General features: G+C 42.5%; 1 protein-coding gene across 2 annotated transcripts in view; it reads right to left on the bottom strand.

Annotated features, from left to right (window-relative positions):
- Egfr (epidermal growth factor receptor) overlaps positions 1–10,666 on the bottom strand; it is a 161,705-nt gene extending 151,039 nt beyond the window's left edge. For both annotated transcript variants that reach the window (NM_207655.2, NM_007912.4), the window contains exon 1: positions 10,299–10,666. In NM_207655.2, coding sequence (NP_997538.1) covers positions 10,299–10,386 — 88 coding nt within the window. In that variant the 5' untranslated portion in view covers positions 10,387–10,666. The remainder of the gene's footprint in view (positions 1–10,298) is intronic.
- Between the last annotated feature and the right edge of the window lie 7,306 nt (positions 10,667–17,972).

Below are 17,972 nucleotides of genomic sequence, written 5' to 3'. Positions count from 1 at the left end.
CAGTCATCTGGGACAGAGCACAGAGCTGCTGAGCAATCTAGGGCTGCCTTTCCCAGTTGGGTAGCTTTGGGTCAGGACAGTGACACTGTGCAGGATCACAAAATAGCCAAAATGAAGCCTGAGGGTCCTAGAATTAGTCCAGGACTTCATACAGTAAGAGTAAAGAACACATGAAAAGTGCTTTTTCCAAGAACAAAACATTCATCCATTCTCTTGTGAGTATTGTATTATACAAGCTGAGTATGTGGAGACCCATGCATGCTTATCACCTGGGCCAAGATCTTCCTGCACATGGAGACTCTACTGTGGCACCAGAGTCACTCCCACCTGTTACTCTAAGAAACTTTTCTGTCCATCTGGAAAATGAAGATTAACAAATGATTCTTTTATTTTTCAATTTTTAAAAAATATTTTTATTAGATATTTTCTTTATTTACATTTCAAATTTTATCCCCTTTCCTAGTTTCCCCACCGAAACTCCTCTATCCCTTCCCCTCTACCCCTGCTCCCCAACTCACCCACTCCCATTCCCAGTCCTGGCATTCCCCTATTCTGGGGCATAGAACCTTCACAGGACCTAGGGCTTCTCCTCCCATTGATGACCAACTAGGCCATCCTCTACTACATATACAGGTAGAGCCACAAGTTCCACCATGTGTTTTCCTTGATTGGTGGGTTAGTTTCAAGGAGCTCTGGGGGTACTGGTTAGTTCATAACAAGTGATTCTTATTAAGAGGTTTCTGCCCCCCAAAAGCCAAATCATAGACAGCATATTTTGGTACAAGCATTGTATAGGGATATTCATAGTTTACTTCCATGTGTGCATTTCGCTATTCATGCTTACAAAGATTTATCATTCCATAGGTGCTTGAGATAGTAAGGTATCTTTGTTTTTTTCTGGAATAAAAAGAAAATACCCATCAAGGCTAGTAGGACCACTCTTAGGATGGCTTGCCTAATGTATTCCCTAGACTATTGCAATTTTGAAAAAAAAATATTTATAGACATGGTCATTTCGAAACAAATTTAGAATCAATGGAAGTTTTCAAGCATCTGTCTAAGAAGTCTGAACTCTGCACAAGTGGTTTCTTTTGACCTCTGACATGGTGAGTCCCTTTATCCCACAAATTGTAGTACATTCCTGGCTGAATATGTGTGTCCAGTACCCCTATTCTACAAAGAAACACCTGGCTGTTTTTTTCCCTCATCAGTAAATGACAAAAAAACGTTCTATTTTAGAATCCGAGCATATAGAAACAGATACAGGTTCTGTGAGAAAAACAGTTCTGGGGACCCCAGCGGGCATCTGTAACCAGCAGATGATCAGACACATTTGCTGTAAAGTAATAATAGTAATTATAGTAACAGAGCATTAGATAGCTAGAGTCTGCACAAAAGTGCAAAGCCAGCTTTGTCTGTCATGTGCACAAATGGCCACTTAGCCTGGATTGCAGTGTGTGTTGTATATTTGTGTCATGATTCCTATTTGTTCCACTTGTTAGACGCAATCAGGAGCATGTCAAGACTCTGCTAATTATACAAGACAGCCCAGAAGTCTGTGCAGATGAAACTCAGTGGAAGAAACCTTAGAGACCCATTGCATCTGTACACAGCTATGCCAACCTGCTTCCTCAGGCAGACACTGACTTAATGATTTAATTGTTCTCCCTGTCTGCTAAGAATGACGCCACTAAGGTGGCATGCTTGACGTCTTTTGTCCAAACGTCTGGGTGTTAATTAAATATTATCTGTTCTGTTTGAGGGTACTCTTAACTGATCTGGGGGCCTTCTCTGGATGAGTAGAACTTCCTGTGAGTGTGATATGTAAGTGCCATGAGATCAGCACTCACATATGTTTTCAAGAAACAAACAAACAAACAAAAAACATACACAAAACTCCAAAATTTGCAAGAGAAAGAGCATGCAATTAGCAGGTCACCTTTCCTTGTACCCCACTGTCACTGCTTGCTTTAGCATGCACCAGGTGTTGAATGTGTGAGTTTAAACAATACTGCCCTCCTTACACAGTCTTATATTTCTGCAGCTGAGCAACCATACGAATATTTGGAGGCTTTTGCCATACCTTTTACCCAACAAAACTAAAATTGGCTTTTTCAAAAGCAATAGGCTTAAGAACAATATTATGCCACGAGGAAAGGCTGAGCTCAGATGATCAGCCACCTGGGACTTTTCTCTCTCAACCACCTCTCACCCAAGCCAGGTATATCACTAGGTTTGTCTTCGAAAGGGTAAAATTGAGGCAAACCCCCAAATAACTCTCACTGACCGCTGATTCTTCTTCTCCAAGTTGCTCGGCCTTCTGTTCTGGCCTTGCTCTGCAAACTTCTGTTGACTCAAGAAAACTCAGCACACATTTGGACAGGTAACTTGCAACACCTTCAAGGTCTAATTACTAAAGCTACCCTGCAACCAACAACCTAACAGGCTGCTCATTGAACGCTTTGGTTTATGGCAATGTTCATCATCTCCTTTGGTTGAAAAATCAGTCATCTGCCTTCTCAGTGTCATCGTTGAAACTGACAATGTAGGACAATAACCACAGATCTATTGCTCCACTGACATCCGGGACTTTCCTCTATTTCACATGAGAGTCAGGATACATGAACTTGCTTTGCAGGAATTTCAGCCCGAGCCCTGAAAAGTTTCCGCTGTGAAGACTCGGCAGTGACAAAGTGTTACTTCCTTCTCAGTGAAGGAAAATAACATTGCGCTTAGACATTTCTTAAGGGAAAGGTACCTCACCATCCAAGAGTGAGCTACTCAGGTCACATTCCACATTCCATTCATTCAACCAACAAAGTTCCTCTGAGTGAATAATTTGTTGTATATAACAATTTCTCCTTAAAAGTCCATGCTCATGTCTAGCCTTATAGAGACTTGAAGTGCCAGGGTAGGCAGACACTGGGGGTTGGTGCGAGTGGGGTCCCACCCTCTCAGAGAAGAAGGGGAGGGAGATGAGAGAAGGACTGTTGGAGGGGGTGATCAGGAGAGGGCATGAAAAGTGAATAAAGAAAAATATATTTTTAAAAATTTAAAAAGTCAAGGGTCTTAAGTCTCACTCCAGATGGAATAGTTTAAATACTGGATATTATATAGAGAACAAGCCATCCCTGGTGTGTGTGTGTGTGTGTGTGTGTGTGTGTGTGTGTGTGTATACAATTTGTTGTCTTGTTTGAGAATAGCTATTTCAATTTCTACTGAGTTTAACTGTGTGCTTTCCTTTAAATTTTAGAAGTGACCCAATGACCGCCATAGACCCAGCTGCTGAGTGGCCACGTGTTGCCATGGACATCAATGACTGTCCCAACAGCTGAACCAGGGTACTTTGGCCCCTATTTTTCTTGCAAGTATTTTTGATCCTGTCAAGCTGACAGAAGCTATGACCTAACGTGTTAAAAAAAAATTAATCAAGCTTCTAATTTCTCAAGTAAAATTTGGGCCAGCAAGATGGCTCAGAGGATAACAGTGATAACTATTAAGCCTGAAATACTGAGTTTGATCTTCAGGATCCATACAGTGGAAGGAGAAAACCGATTCCCACACATTGTCTTCTGATCTCCACACTAAGGCAGCAGCGGCAGACACACTCAGACACGCACGCACACATGCGCTCCAGGAAAGTATGTAAGAGAATCATTGCTTGTCTCTCTAATGCTACACTAAAATACACTTTAGAAAGAAAAATATAGCTCAGTCATTAGGCTTTACAAGTTACTACCAGACCACACTTAAAGTGGTGGTTTGTGTAAATGAGTGTGCTCAGCTGAATTTTCAGCATATTCAGTGGGTAATATGGTGTGGGACTAAATCAGGCAACGCATGTGTAAGTAGGGAAAGTTAAGTGTGATCGTAAGTTAAATTTCCCCACAGCTTTTAAGCATTTTCTATTTTCCTTTAAATAAATAGAACCAGGTTGTGACATCTGAAATGTTTAAGAAAAAAAAAAACTTTTGAAATCTTTCAGTGACATCAAATATTCAGAGACTCCTGGCCTTAAGGATTTACACAAATTCAACAAATTATTTTATTTCAGTTTTTTTTTATTGCTAGGCTTATACAATAATTGCAACATTGCTCCCTTCCCTTCTTTTCTCCAAGCCTGCACACTTACCTTTCCCCTCTCTTTTTCAGAGTCAGGGCCTCTATTTTTTTTTAATTAATTGGTATTGCATGCACGTGTGTGTATACATAGAGTCCTATATTCATGACACTAAAATAGTGAAAAGTTATGGCAAAAGGCAGAGAACCACACCATTCAGTAGAAATCTCATTTATCTTCGTTCTCAGAGATCTTCACAACGCATCCGTTTTATCTCAAAGTGGACGACGGGGACAGAGCATTGGCAGTAGTCTTAACAACACTACACCAGGAGCACAGCTGCTAACGCAGTCATGATGTCAGCCAGTCAATGCACACACACTCATGTTAACGGTAAAATTGTCTGGTATCATATTTCTACTTCCAAAATAAAGTCGATTTTCAAACTCTCCCAGGTCACCTGCAGAGATCCCTAAGTCACACACAGGCATAGGTGCCCAGGCAGTAGCCAGTAGCCATGCTTTCCTTATTCTTTATGAATCTACCTGTTTGTTCCATGATCTACGCAAACACACAGGTGAATATGTACACCAAATGCATCTTACAATTCACAGTGGCAATGGCTCAATGTGGGAGATGTGTGGGGGGCTCATGATGATTCAATACATATTTAATGTGGCTACGATTAAGGAGACATCGAATCCTTTGATTTCAGTAGTGGGAGATTCATAAAGCATGCAAAATTATCATTTTACTCACCCATAGCAAGGTTTAGAGGGAGAATGTTATTGTGTGGGACACTTTAAAATCTCCCAATTACAGTTTAGAGATTCTAGTTAATTCTTCATATTTTCTCGTTACTTTTTAAATAATAACACTTATATTCAAATCGTGTCACTTCACAGTCAATGCACTTTATTTTTGAAGTAATAACTTTCTTTAAAGTGCTTTAAGTAAACCATGCAAGACAGAATAAATTGTTTGCATTCACTACAAAGGACTTCAGGGTTACAGATGGCCAGGAAAGGCACATTGCTGGGTGGTGCTGCCCAGAGTTTCCACATTCTTTTTGTTTTGTTTGAGACCAGCCAACATCTTGTGGAGACTCAGTGCAACTATCTCTTTTTGAGAAACTGCCCCTATCATGTGGGGAGAATTAGGTCTTCTCCTTTGTGTGCTTTAATAGAAATCTCAAATCACATCTGCTGTTAACCATGCCCTGCAGGGTGTTGTGCACACATGGCTCCCCCAGCTCAGCCAATACGTTTAAGTCCTCTGAGAGGGAGCAAGTACCATTCTCTCATTCCTCTGCTGTGTCCACACCAAGAGATGGGCTTGTAGAGATGGCTGTTTTCATATTCTGCCTTGCTTGGGAACCGCTTAGAAGGCTTTTCATTTGATTTTTACTGTACAGAGTACCGGTTTGATGATGACTTAAGAAGTGGGGATCTGCCTTGGAGGCTGTGCAGCAATTATAAGCATTATGGTTTGCAACATGCCTAACTATTACACATGAGTTCCTGAACTACAACTAAAAAGATCGATAACTAGAAATACGTCTCTGTTAGTATATAAAGAAGGAGTAAATCCATGGTCCTGACAGGTTTAACACTGGTGTGAGAGTGAGCATCTGACGGGAGGTTGTCATGGGGATAATGCTTCTATAGCCAATGACATTAACAGAAATAGAAATATCTAAGAAAGTGATGGTAGGCCTTGTTGTTTTAAAGTCTGCTGTCCCATAAATGTTCCTGTCTCAATACTTGACACTCAATGCATCTAAACATTGAGTTCATACTCAGCTTCTGTTCTCTGTTATTTTCCAACTTTCCAGCCCTGCACATGGACTCAGTGTCTACCAAGACTTTCAGGTTGGAAGTTTCTGTCTTGAGCTGGCATTCTTAGCTTTCCCTACTTGTTCCCTACAAGGCATCCTTGTCAGATATGCCTCCAGATCAGTCTGCCAGTCCCTTGTTCTGCATCCTCCTTAATCTCGCTTCATGTCACCTGTAACGGTCATCCATCTCCCTATTTCCACTGATACCCAACAATCCAGGCTTCAGGTTTCCTGGAGATAGTAACCAGCAGCCACTTCCTGGCAGTTCTTTAAGTTCTCCAATAAGTCTTTTCATGTAGAAGATCCAAAATTGTGCTGTGATTAATGGAGTTCATCTGGAACTGTATAGAACATTCTCTCTCTTCCTATTGACTTGACCTTAGTAGGGCATTAGTGTGCTTTCCAGATCTTGACTCTCGATGCCACTTCTGTAACCAGTAGTCTCTTTTTCCCAAATGATTTTTCCATTTGGGGATTTTCTTTGTCTCTTCCTCAGGTAGAATTAAAAGCAAAACTCTGTCTTATAAAGTATCCCTTTCCCATGCAGATCTTCCATTTCTTCTATGACTCTGTCTTATGATCTTTCACTAGGTCTTCTAATAAATAACTTTTAGACACTTCAAGGGAGGTATCAAGACCAACTCATTCTCATATCTCAAAACATAGACAGCATGGCACAAATTATGCATCATGGCTCAAATACAAAGAAAAGGATAAAAAAATAGTTCAATGCCTGGCCTTATATTCAAAAGGCAAACAATAGTGATTAACTTACATAATTATATAAAGCAGCTTATGTGTGGGGACTCCTCAGTAACAATGAAATTGCAGAGATATTTAGGGATAAAAAAAAAATGTTCCAAAACTTTAAGTTTAGCCTTTTGTTGATGAAAAGTTGAACAGAGTTAGAAAAGGGTACTTGGAATCTAGGTCTGTTGGAAAGAAATCACCCAGAAGTGTAAACATGAAAGAAGGGCCCCCTGTGATAATTCCCATATAGCTTTTAAAGCAAGCTGCTTGAACTGCTAAGATTGAAAGCCATTCTTAGCATACACGTTTCACAGATAGCCCGTCAAAAGGACCAGACATTTTGGTAGTGATAGAGCCTTCAGAGATTAAGATATCAAATCCAGCACCTTTTTTTCCTTTTAGAAAAGTTATGACTTATGAGGCTAAGTAAATAAAGCCAACGGAAGCTGTTGAGTCTATTGGTGTCACCACCTGACTTCAGATAACATCATGTCCTACCACTGGGAATGTGCACCGTAAGAAAGTCAGTCGGAGTACTAGTCTGTTTTACATATTTGAAAAGCAGATTACCAATGTTTAACTAGTGGTTTCAAGAACTACATATGTTTGGAAGCAATAATATAATCATTAAGATCCCCCTTTAAACTCATAATGTCTGCCACATCTTAGACAAGCAATAAACATTTACTGAATCTAGAAAGGAGACTTCAGAAGCCTGGAGTTCCAGTGGGACTTTCCATCTAATCTAGACCTGGAATGAAAACATAAGCTTCTTGGATAGAAAGCCAGTACTGGGCTTCCCAAGACCCAGTCTTCTGAGAGACAGACAGACAGACAGACAGACAGACAGACAGACAGTCTTGAGAAGCCTTTGGAATCCCCTTCAAGTTGGTTCCACCTCCAAACTCCACTGCCTTATTCAGGCTGAGGGTCCCTTCTCTCCTCATTTGCTCTGCACAGGATCTTTTCCAAAGAAGCGCCTTCTCCTGCCATCATGGTACAGGTGGAACTTGCTCAGCAAGTCCAAGCTAATACCTTGCCCATATTTTGTTTTAGTGACAACATTGCCCCCATCAAAGGCAACCCAGGAGACCACAGCATCCATGAACAGGAAAGTAGGCCACTAAACAAGCAAGCTTCAGATGGGGACTGATTTTTCAAATGCCTGTTTCCTGGTCCTTATCCTTCTAGCATCAGAACTGAGTCATTTACACACCTAACCTAGCCTGGTCCTCCTACAATAAGGTAGTGTAGTTTGGAGGTGGAAGGAACTTGAATCAATTTTGGCATCACTTCTTAACAGCTATGGGGGAAAATCACTACACTTCTCTGTGCATAGGTTCCCCAAACAGATGATGAGAATCACCTCTCACTACATGCAATGTGAGGACTGACAATGCACTGAAAACAGAGTCTAACTGTCTTCTGCTTTGATGACATTTACATATGGTACCATAGATTTGGAGGGAAGGATAAACACCCTACCTCAACTAAGGGAGCCAGTCTGGAACAAAACTGACCAATTAAACAAACAAATCTTTTATCAGCCTGTTGCAGAAAGGGTGTCTCACGTTTTCAATAATCTGTCCTTTAGAACTTAGCCTTTTTACGTTACTTTGACAGATAAATATTTGCTTGCTACCTTTCCTGCTACACCCAGAAGCATTTGGCTTTAAGTGAATATCATACAAACAGACAGATGAAGTGGCATTTTTATTTAACCGAAAACAAATCTCCAACCACTAACAGTGTTCATAACAGTAACACCTAACAGCGAAGAAACACAGAGTTAAGCTGAGACAACTGGTGTTCTACAGGGGCTCTAAGGGAAACTGAAAACTAGGGGAGGGAGTCCTATGGGTAGGCACAGATGCCAGGCAACTGACCGATGGGGCCTGGAGCCCTTCAGCTAAGGAAGGTAGGAGAAAAGCTCCACAGTGCTCCATCCCATCTGTGAAAAAAGCAAGCCCTCTTTACCGACTTTATCCCTGCTATTTCCTGTACTGCAAGATTTCCCAGACTCCTGCTCGTTAGAACCGTCGTGGTAGTCTTCCTTTAGATGTTATCAATTTTTCATTTATGCTAGCGAGTCTCAAATCAAATGCTACAAGAGTTTTGAAAATTCTAATTCTCAAGATCGACCCGTGAAATCTGAGTGTATGGAGTGGTAGCTAAACAACGGAGGAGGGGTGTAGTTTGTTTTGCTTGTTGATTTTTAAACCCAAATGATTTCATTGTGTAGTTAAGTTTGGGAAACTGAGCCTTACACCCCCTCCAACAAAAGTGCACGGAGCACCAACCCCCAAGTCCAACTTGGATGCGGATGACATCAACAGCAAGTGCAGACCTGACTCCTGGAACCCGAGCGGCTGGATTTTGAAATTGTGCAATTAAACCTTCCGAGGCATGTTTCTCGTGTCAAGTGGGTTTATGGTCGGATAGTCATGAAGCCAGACTTGTTCATGTTCCGTCTGGACAGTTGGCATGTGTGATCCATGGACATCAATGTTTCTTTTTAATTAGGGGTTATATTTTAGTTGGCCAAATATCAATCACTTGGGGGGGGGGAGGGGTGTGGAAGGAAAGAAAAGAAAAAGAAACCCAAGAGGGAACGTCTCAGCTAACAAGTAAGAAAGTTTGCTACCGGCCTCATTTTGAAACACCAAGGGTGCACTACACCCAAGGGCCCAGCTGTCACAAGGAGGTCAGCCATCCATTGCAAAGGCAAGTGATGCTGCAGCAGCCCAAGCTTCTGGGAAAGGGCAAATTCAGGGATCCCAGGGGAAGTAGCCACCCCGCAACGCTAGCTCCAATCTGGCATGGAGCCTTGGTCCCCAACCAGTGCACCTAGCCTGGCAAGTCTCTGGCATGCTCTATGCCTAAGAGGCGGAATCGACCCACCCCACCCGCCACCCCCACGCCCTCCTTTTTTTTTTCCTAGTGAAGAAGCAAATGACCACTAACACCATCTCTTCCCAGAAGTCCTAGGTGGTTAGTGACAGAGAGATCTCCACACTTCCAGGTCATTGCTGCAACTACACACCCGCGAAAGGGCAAGCCAGAAATCTGCAAGCTACATTGGGACTCAGGCTACCAGGTCCTGAGAGTACCCTGCTGGAGAAGAGAGGAGTTGAGGGAAACCGCGCTCAGGAAACCGCGCGTCTCAGAGGTTCCGACCTTGACCAGGGGCGCGTTGGTTCGCACTCCAGTCCCTCAACTCTCACACTGAGCGGGTGGGACACACCCGACCCGCTTGAGGATCCGGGGTCCCTCCGCTCTCCCTGACAGTACTGGGCGCACGTGCGCCAATGCCCGGCGTCCCGCGCTGTCCCGCACCACGTTTCTGCTCCGAACGCCTACTGAGCGCAGGAAAGTGAGGCAACTAAGTTGGCAGCAGTCAAGAGCCCCGGAGCGCACAGCCGCGGCTCCCACGCTGCCCTGGCAGCCCCTCTGCTCCTAGCCCAGTCTCCCTTCCTTCGGCGGCCCCAGTCTCGCCCATTCCAGACTCCGTCCAGTTCCTCCTATGGTCCCGGCCGCCTTTGGGAGCCAGAAGAGGAGGAGCGGGCGGCTGGGGACTTAGAGTCCCGAGCGGAGGTTGGGACTGGGCGAGCTAGCTCGCAGGGGGCGCGGGCCGGTGGGACACGCCCTTACCTTTCTTTTCCTCCAACGCCCCACCTGCGGCGCAGAGCGCGGTCAGCAACACCAGCAGTGTGGTTCTCGCGGTCCCTGAGGGTCGCATCTCTGACCGGGAGAGGTTGGCTCTGGCTCTCCGGGATTAATCCGAGACAGACGGAGTCCCACGGTTGTGCCCAGTGACTGCGCCGGCAACGACGAGACCCGGACACAGGCTCGCGTCCAGGTGACCTGTCGTCTGTCTGGGAGGCGGTAGCCTCCGGGACTCGATCCAGACGCCCTAGCCCAGGAGGAGCGCACAGTGCGGGAAGAAGAGGAGGGAGGCTGCTGCGCGTTGCGCTGGGGCTGCCCAGACGTCTAGTTAGCTCGGGTCGGGACTGGGGGAGGCTGGGCGGGAGGAGGAGGGACTAAAGAAGGAGGAGGGATCCAGAGGAGCGAAGAGGAGGAGAATGTCAGGAGAGAGGAAGCGCTCTCCGCGAGGATCGAAAGCAGGCAGTGACCGGAAGGTGGTGGTGGATGGCCTTGGCCACCACTAGACAAGGCTCTGGGGGCGAGTTCTGGCTGTGTGCAGCGGGTCAGTGGGTGGCCTTTGGAGTTAATTTCTGAGGGGACTCCGCTCCGCTGCATTTCAGGACCTAGGAAGTCCAGCCAATCTATGCCAGGGTCCCCTCCTTCCTTCCCTCTGTCTCCCACCTTCTTCCTTCCTTTCTTTCAATTAACCAAACAACTCTGGACCACCTCGGTTACAAACTGTCCAACCACAGAGCACAGGTTGGAGAATAACACAGGTGGGGACGCTGTTCACGTATTCTCCATAACTTCTCCAGGATCTCAGAAGGGTCAGGCTGACTTGGCAGCAGTTTCCAACAGCACAGGCAGAGGCGGGTGCCTCAAGTCTGAAGTGGCACTAAGAAGTCCAAGGGTCCTTCAGATCCCATCAAGAACCCTCCATGTCTTCTGAAAGAAGGGCAGCCAACTCCTGACACTTAGAAGGGCCTCAGTATATTTGCTGGATGAAAGCATGCATGTTGAAGAACATGGCATTTTCTACACCTGGAGCCAGTCTGGAGTGCTTGAAAAGCAAAGCAACGTACACATGAGGCAAATTCCTCCACAAAAGCAGAGACTTGACATAACAGCAGTGAACAAATCTTTAGAGCAGTTAGCATCCTCTAGTGACCTCAGCTAGCCCTGCCGCACATCAGGAGGCAAATTGCCAAGTAAGTTCACTTAGAATTTGACCAGTAGAAATGTGTCCCTGAACTTCAGGACCCACAACTAAATTCCTTCAGCAAAGACCAACCAATGTCCCTACTTCTTAGCTATCAGAGGAATGTCCCCTGCTTCCATTCAATCCAAAGTCTCTGAGTTTTTCACAAAATCACTTGGTCCCCTAATTTAGGCCCCTTTGCTGTGGGTGTCCTTGTTAGCAGAAGTCATGGCTAACCAGTGAGGCTCAGTCCAGCTTTTTCCATGCAGCCAGAAAGGAGGCATTCCGGACTTTTCGTCCGCACCCTGCAAAGTCAGGGCTGCTGCCCAAGTTTTGTAGGTGGCGTCTTGAATGGGAACACGTCACCCAGCCTGTGCAGGGACCCTCATCACAACCTGAGACCTTCACTGAGAAGTAGAGCGGGGTTTCTTAAACTTTTCCCACGGGCAACCTCTTTTCATAGATGCTTTTTATGTAATCTTGGGATTTTATATAAAATAGGTGTTCAAATCAGACATCGACTAATGGTAGATCCTAATGCAATGTTAAGATAATTTTTGGCATATATATGACTTTACCACTTACTAAAGATTAAGGCAAATTTGCATACCAATGAGATTGATTTGTTTATTGTTACAAAAAATTAGGTTTTGAATGAGTACTTGAAGCTGTGGAATGTAGAACATCTGTAATATTGTTCAGAGTTAATTAATATTTTGATTTACAATTCTCAAAGCATGAAACAGAAAAAATATATTTAGGGTCATCTTGGAAATTTCATCCTAATCCTATGTTAAAATTCTGTTACCTTTTTATAAAGAGACTTAAGACATTGATTTTAAATATTAAACATTCAAACACAATATAATCCAAACATAACCAAACATACTCATTTGAAGCTCCTATGCTAAGGAATGATGGTAGGAGAATATTAAAAATGTCTTGTTCTCTGTATTATGACATTATTATTCTATAAGAGAAGACAATTGTATGTGATAAGTAAAACTTTTGCAGCCATACCATATGGTAGTCTTGCATCTGAACTGAGTTTCGATGCAGCACTTCTTGGTACTCCACGGTGTAACAGCATGCACAGAGCAAAGAGTGAATAATGTGTGTATAGAAGCAAGACCACTGTGAAGTGCAATGCAGCACTGTGAAGCTCTGCCAGAAACACCTTAGTGTGTTTAGAATTTCTGGATTAAACTTTTATTATTGCACATTCAGAAAAATTTTACTGTTTCCGAGATTTTTGTACCTACTTCCCAGGGACATATGTGGGAGGGGAGCTTAGGTGTCAGTTTTCTGCTGTATGTTCCAAATAGGAACTTAGGGCAGTTTTTAAAGTAATACAATAATAAGGGGTGATTAGAAAAAGCCAAGCAAGAAATATAACAGTAGAACACAAAATGAAGATGGAGATGAGTTTTTTTTTAATTTTTTTTTAAGATTTATTTACTTATTATATGAAAGTACACTGTAGCCGTCTTCAGACACTCCAGAAGAGGGAGTCAGATCTCATTACGGATGGTTGTGAGCCACCATGTGGTTGCTGGGATTTGAACTCCGGACCTTCGGAAGAGCAGTCGGGTGCTCTTACCCACTGAGCCATCTCACCAGCCTGGAGATGAGTTTTTAAAAGTCTGTAGACAGTGATGATTCCCATGTTCATGTTTCCAGGACTGGAACTCTGGCTTAAAATGTATTTTCTATCAAGGGATATGGTCAGTGGCACAAGTCATAATGAACACATAGTAAAGTAGAAATGATAATGATAGCTACAACTGATTTTTAAGAATAGTCAAGATTCTCTCTATGTTAAGAAGCAACAGCACTCATACGCTGATGGTTAGAATAACCCTTGGTGTGACCTTCTGGCAGTTACTAGAACATCCCTCAATATGGCCCCATGATAGAACATCCTTCAGTGTGACCCAACTACAATCCGCCTCCTAGAAACAAAGCCTCCTCAAGATCATCACCAAGAGATCAGTGACACTGAAGTTACAGAGCACAAAACTAGGAGAGGTTCTATGAAATATGCTTCCCTTTTGGTCACCTACATGAGGATCTTCTGCATGCACTGTGTAATCTTCTGGGCTTTAACTGTGAAGAGTAACGTCAGGATGAATTTGTACTCATTGGCAAGTACTAGAGTTATTGATGCTTATGTTAAATAAAAGTGATCTTGAGCCAGGCGTGGTGGCTCACGCCTTTAATCCCAGCACTTGGGAGGCAGAGGCAGGAGGATCCCTGAGTTTGAGGCCAGCCTGGTCTACAGAGTGAGTTCCAGGACAGCCAGGGCTATACAGAGAAACCCTGTCTTGAAAAACCAAAATAAATAAATAAATAAATTAATTAATTAATAAAAATTTTAAAATGTGGTCTTGGTAGGCTGGCAGAAATGACTTCTTTTGGAAAGAACAGAGGAGCCTTGCATAGCCAGAGCTTTGCACACAGGCCCTGTGGAAATTAATTGAAGGAACTACTTGGTACTTCCTACACTTGGTATGGGTAACCCAGATGAAATGTGTGCCAACATTCAGCAAGGACTCAGAGAGTTCTTTATCCTCTCTAAACAACAACGTCACCTGTCCATAATAAGATAGAAACAAATAAGTTGGCACACGGATCATCAGATATACTGACATCTCACCGGAGTTCAGCAGAGTCTGGAGTGCTGCTGCCCCTCCAGAATGGTGTAGTAACACAGAGTATTTCATCTGGGTTACCCATACCGAGTGTAGGAAGTACCAAGTAGTTCCTTCAATTACTCTCCACAGGGCCTGTGTGCAAAGCTCTGGCTATGCAAGGCTCCTCTGTTCTTTCCAAAAGAAGTCATTTCTGCCAGCCTACCAAGACCACATTTTAAATTTTTATTAATTAATTAATTAATTTACCTACAGTGTGTCCATCATTACACAACAAGATGTTTATTCTCTGCCACATACACTAACAAGCAATTTTTCTGACAAATGGCTACATTAGAGGCTTTTGAGTGTGGTATGTTGAATAGGAGTTTACTCTTCTCTAAGAGTGACATGAAATTGATTTTCCAGAATTCTCGGATGTCATGGGAAGAAAGACAAGTTGTGTCTTCAAGTGAATCTGAGGGAGGAAAAACAAAGCAGAAGAACAGATCTCAAAGTTTGCAGACATCTTAAAAAGCAAATTCTGGACCTCGCTAAGAATGGAGTGGGCTGACTCCAGAGTATAATGTATTTCTCAGGAGGGTTTTTGGTTTTTTTTCCTCATAGGAACAGTAAATGCTAAGGGAAATTATGAGTCAAATTCTAAAATTATGAAAAGATGTGCTCTTCTAAAGTTTTCATTTAAAAGTATATATAAGCATATAATATTTTTATGGATGTGTTTTAAGGATACCCAAGAATCTGGTGACAATTTGCATCAAGGGAGCTGCTGGGTGTTGAGGGTTAGAGGGAGAGTTATTTTTTCATTGTTTGTCCCTTTACACACTTAGAATTTTGTCCTGTGAACCCAAGGGTCATTACCCACAGATGATCCCTGCTGACATTTAGCCTTAGGATAGCAGGCTCTGCTGCTTTTCTGGGCCTTGTGTTCATTATTGTTGGGTCACCTGACTGAGTGACCATCCCATGAGGGAAAATGCTGACACAAAACTGTTTTGTAGCTAAGATCGGGGGGGGGGGGCGGGGGGGTAATTTCATGAAGCGTAATAAGGCAAGCTGCTGAACAAAGTAAAGAGTCAATGTGTCTTAGACCATCCACTAGAGAAGTGGGTTAGAAAAACATATTTCTCTTCACAAATCTAGCACTGAGAGGTGGACACAGGGGAACTAATGTCTGGCTAGGAAGCCCTGAATGGAACTGACACATGCTTGTCTTAGTGAGGAGATGCCTGTGAGTTACAAACACCACAGGGACCCACTATGGGGAAGATGCCAGCAAGTTCTACATCTAGAAGACTAACCAGATGCTCACAGAGAAGTCCTGGGGATAATCATATAGTCTTTCTGCCTGGGGAAGGTTATCAGAAGCACAGCTTAGGAAAACCTTTAACAGAGTTTAGCATAGCTGGACTAAAGAAATAAACAACTCTAACTTCCTCTAGGTATCTTGGGTGAAGGTGAGAGTCTAAGAAACATGTATGAAGTTCACAGTCCAGAGACACCAGCTTACTAAAGGCCTACGGTAATATGCAAAGGACTGTGGGATCCTTCACATCTCCCCACATTGTACTGGCAACTACTAAAGGCCTCATTCCTATAGTTCCTCCTGTCTAAGTACATCATGTGCACCCTTCATCAAAAGCTTACAGTGTGTCCTTGTTAGCCAGTGTTCTATTGCTGTGAAGTACCATGGCCAAGGCACTACTTAGAAAGAATGTATTTAACTAAAGGCTTGCTTACAGTTTCTGGGGCTTAGTCTATGATCATCATGGCGAGAGCGTGGCAGTAAGTACTCAGTGTTGGAACAGTAGTTGGGAGCTACATCCTAATTCACGGAGCCATTGGGCGACCCAGACTCTGGGTTTGCAATGAGCTTTTGAAACCTCAAAGCCCACACTCCCAGTGACATACTTTCTCCAAAAAGGCCTCACCTCCTGACCCTTTCAAATAGTGTCACTCCCTGGTAAACAAGTATTGAAATCTGTGAGCCTGTGCAGGTCATTCTCATTTGAATCTCCCCAACATCCTAAAAGTCAAGACATAAATTTGAAGACATTAAACAAAAACTGAAGCTAGAGTTGGGACTAGCATGAGAAAGCCAGGTGTGATGTTTTCTCAGTCTCTCAGTGACTTGGGAATCTGAGAAAGGAGAGGTTGAAGACAGAAATTCAGTAACAGTCTGGGCAACTACAGACCTAACAACCTTTTGAAAGAACATAGCAAGAATGTTGCAGTGACCAAACTGGAGTTTTAAAAGTAAACAAATTAAAAAACATAACCATGATAAATGAGCTATAGCTTTACTTTTAGTGGGAAAATGTAGACAACACAGAAGAGAAAATGAGCGATGTAAACAGACAGAACAAAACATGAATGTTTCAAAGAGAAATGCTAGAGATTAAAGAAAAAAACTTGTAGGTGAACCAATGTCATCAATGGCCTTAGTGGACTGGTAATGTCTGAAGAAGTAAGCTATAAAGCTGAGGATAAGTCAATAAATAGTGTTAAAAAATGAAAAGGAAAAATAAGAATCCTGGGGAGTTGGGGGAAAAGACAGAGAAACATCGAGGAACTATGTGGCATCTACACAGGGTGCATTGTGTGATGTAGACATAAGGAAAGAGAAAGAAACATAACTGATACTTAAAGTAATGGTGAGTGATATTCTTCACATGAATGTCTGCCACCAAACCACAAATCTAGAAAGATTCAAAAATACCCAGTAGGATAAATACCAAGCCACACCAACAACTTTACCATAGGTTTGCTCTGTCTAATCTTCACAAGTTCAAGTCATCAAGTTCAAGTCATGACCCCATTCTGTAGAGCAACCTTACCTATAGAAGAGTTAGAAAGACGCCATCTTTTTAAAGGATAAGAATTATATCTCCAACAAAGTAGGTGAGAGACCTTTACCAGGAAAAAATTAAGACACTGACAAAAAGAAATTGAAGAACACTAGATGCTAGAAACATTATTTATGATGTTGACAGATTGTGAAGATGTCTATTTTATCCAAAACAATCTATAGATTAAATGCGGATCCCGTAAAAATTGCAATGAAATTTTCCATAGAAGTAGGGAGAAAAAAACAACCTTAAAGGCTTGTGGCAACAAAAGGTCATGGATAGTCAAAGGAACTCTGAGCTTTAAGGAAACAGCCAGTGGTAATATGTTACCTGACTTCAATATATACTACATATCCATAGTGACAAAGACAGATCAATACTGGCACAAAGAGACACACAGACTAACATAATATACTAGAGGATCTAGAGATAAAATCATACAGCTATGGATACATAATCTTTGACAAAGTCATTAAAAACTTGCACTAGAAAAATAAAACAAAACAAACAAAAAACCTCTAAAACCAAAACAGCCTTTTCAACAAATGTAGATAGCCATCTGCAAAAGAATGAAACCATATTCACATCTTTCATCCTGAACAAAAGTCAATTCAAAATGACTTAAGGATCTTAATTAAAAACCTAAAACTTCTAAGAGAACACAATTCGGAATAAAAGAACAGGCAATTATTTCTGAGTAGAACACCAATAATGTTTCCAGAATTGACAAACAGGATTGCAGGAAGTCAAAAAGATTTGCACAGTGATAGAAGCTCTCAGTGGTGGAGCAATAGGAGAACTTGCAAAATGAGAGAAAATGTTTGGCAGCTATTCTTTAAATAAGGAGTTAACATGAGGACTACATGAAGAACTGTAACTATTGAAAATAAAAATTGGCAATAAATAAATGGATAGATGAACTGAACAGAGAATTCCCAAATGACAAAATCAAATGGTCAACAAAAGTCTTTAAAAGTGTTCA

The sequence above is a fragment of the Mus musculus genome, chromosome 11, assembly GCF_000001635.26.
Source record: "Mus musculus strain C57BL/6J chromosome 11, GRCm38.p6 C57BL/6J".
NCBI lineage: Eukaryota > Metazoa > Chordata > Mammalia > Rodentia > Muridae > Mus > Mus musculus.
The sequence above is the reverse complement of the archived record's forward strand: the minus strand, read 5'-3'. Positions and strand labels throughout refer to the sequence as shown.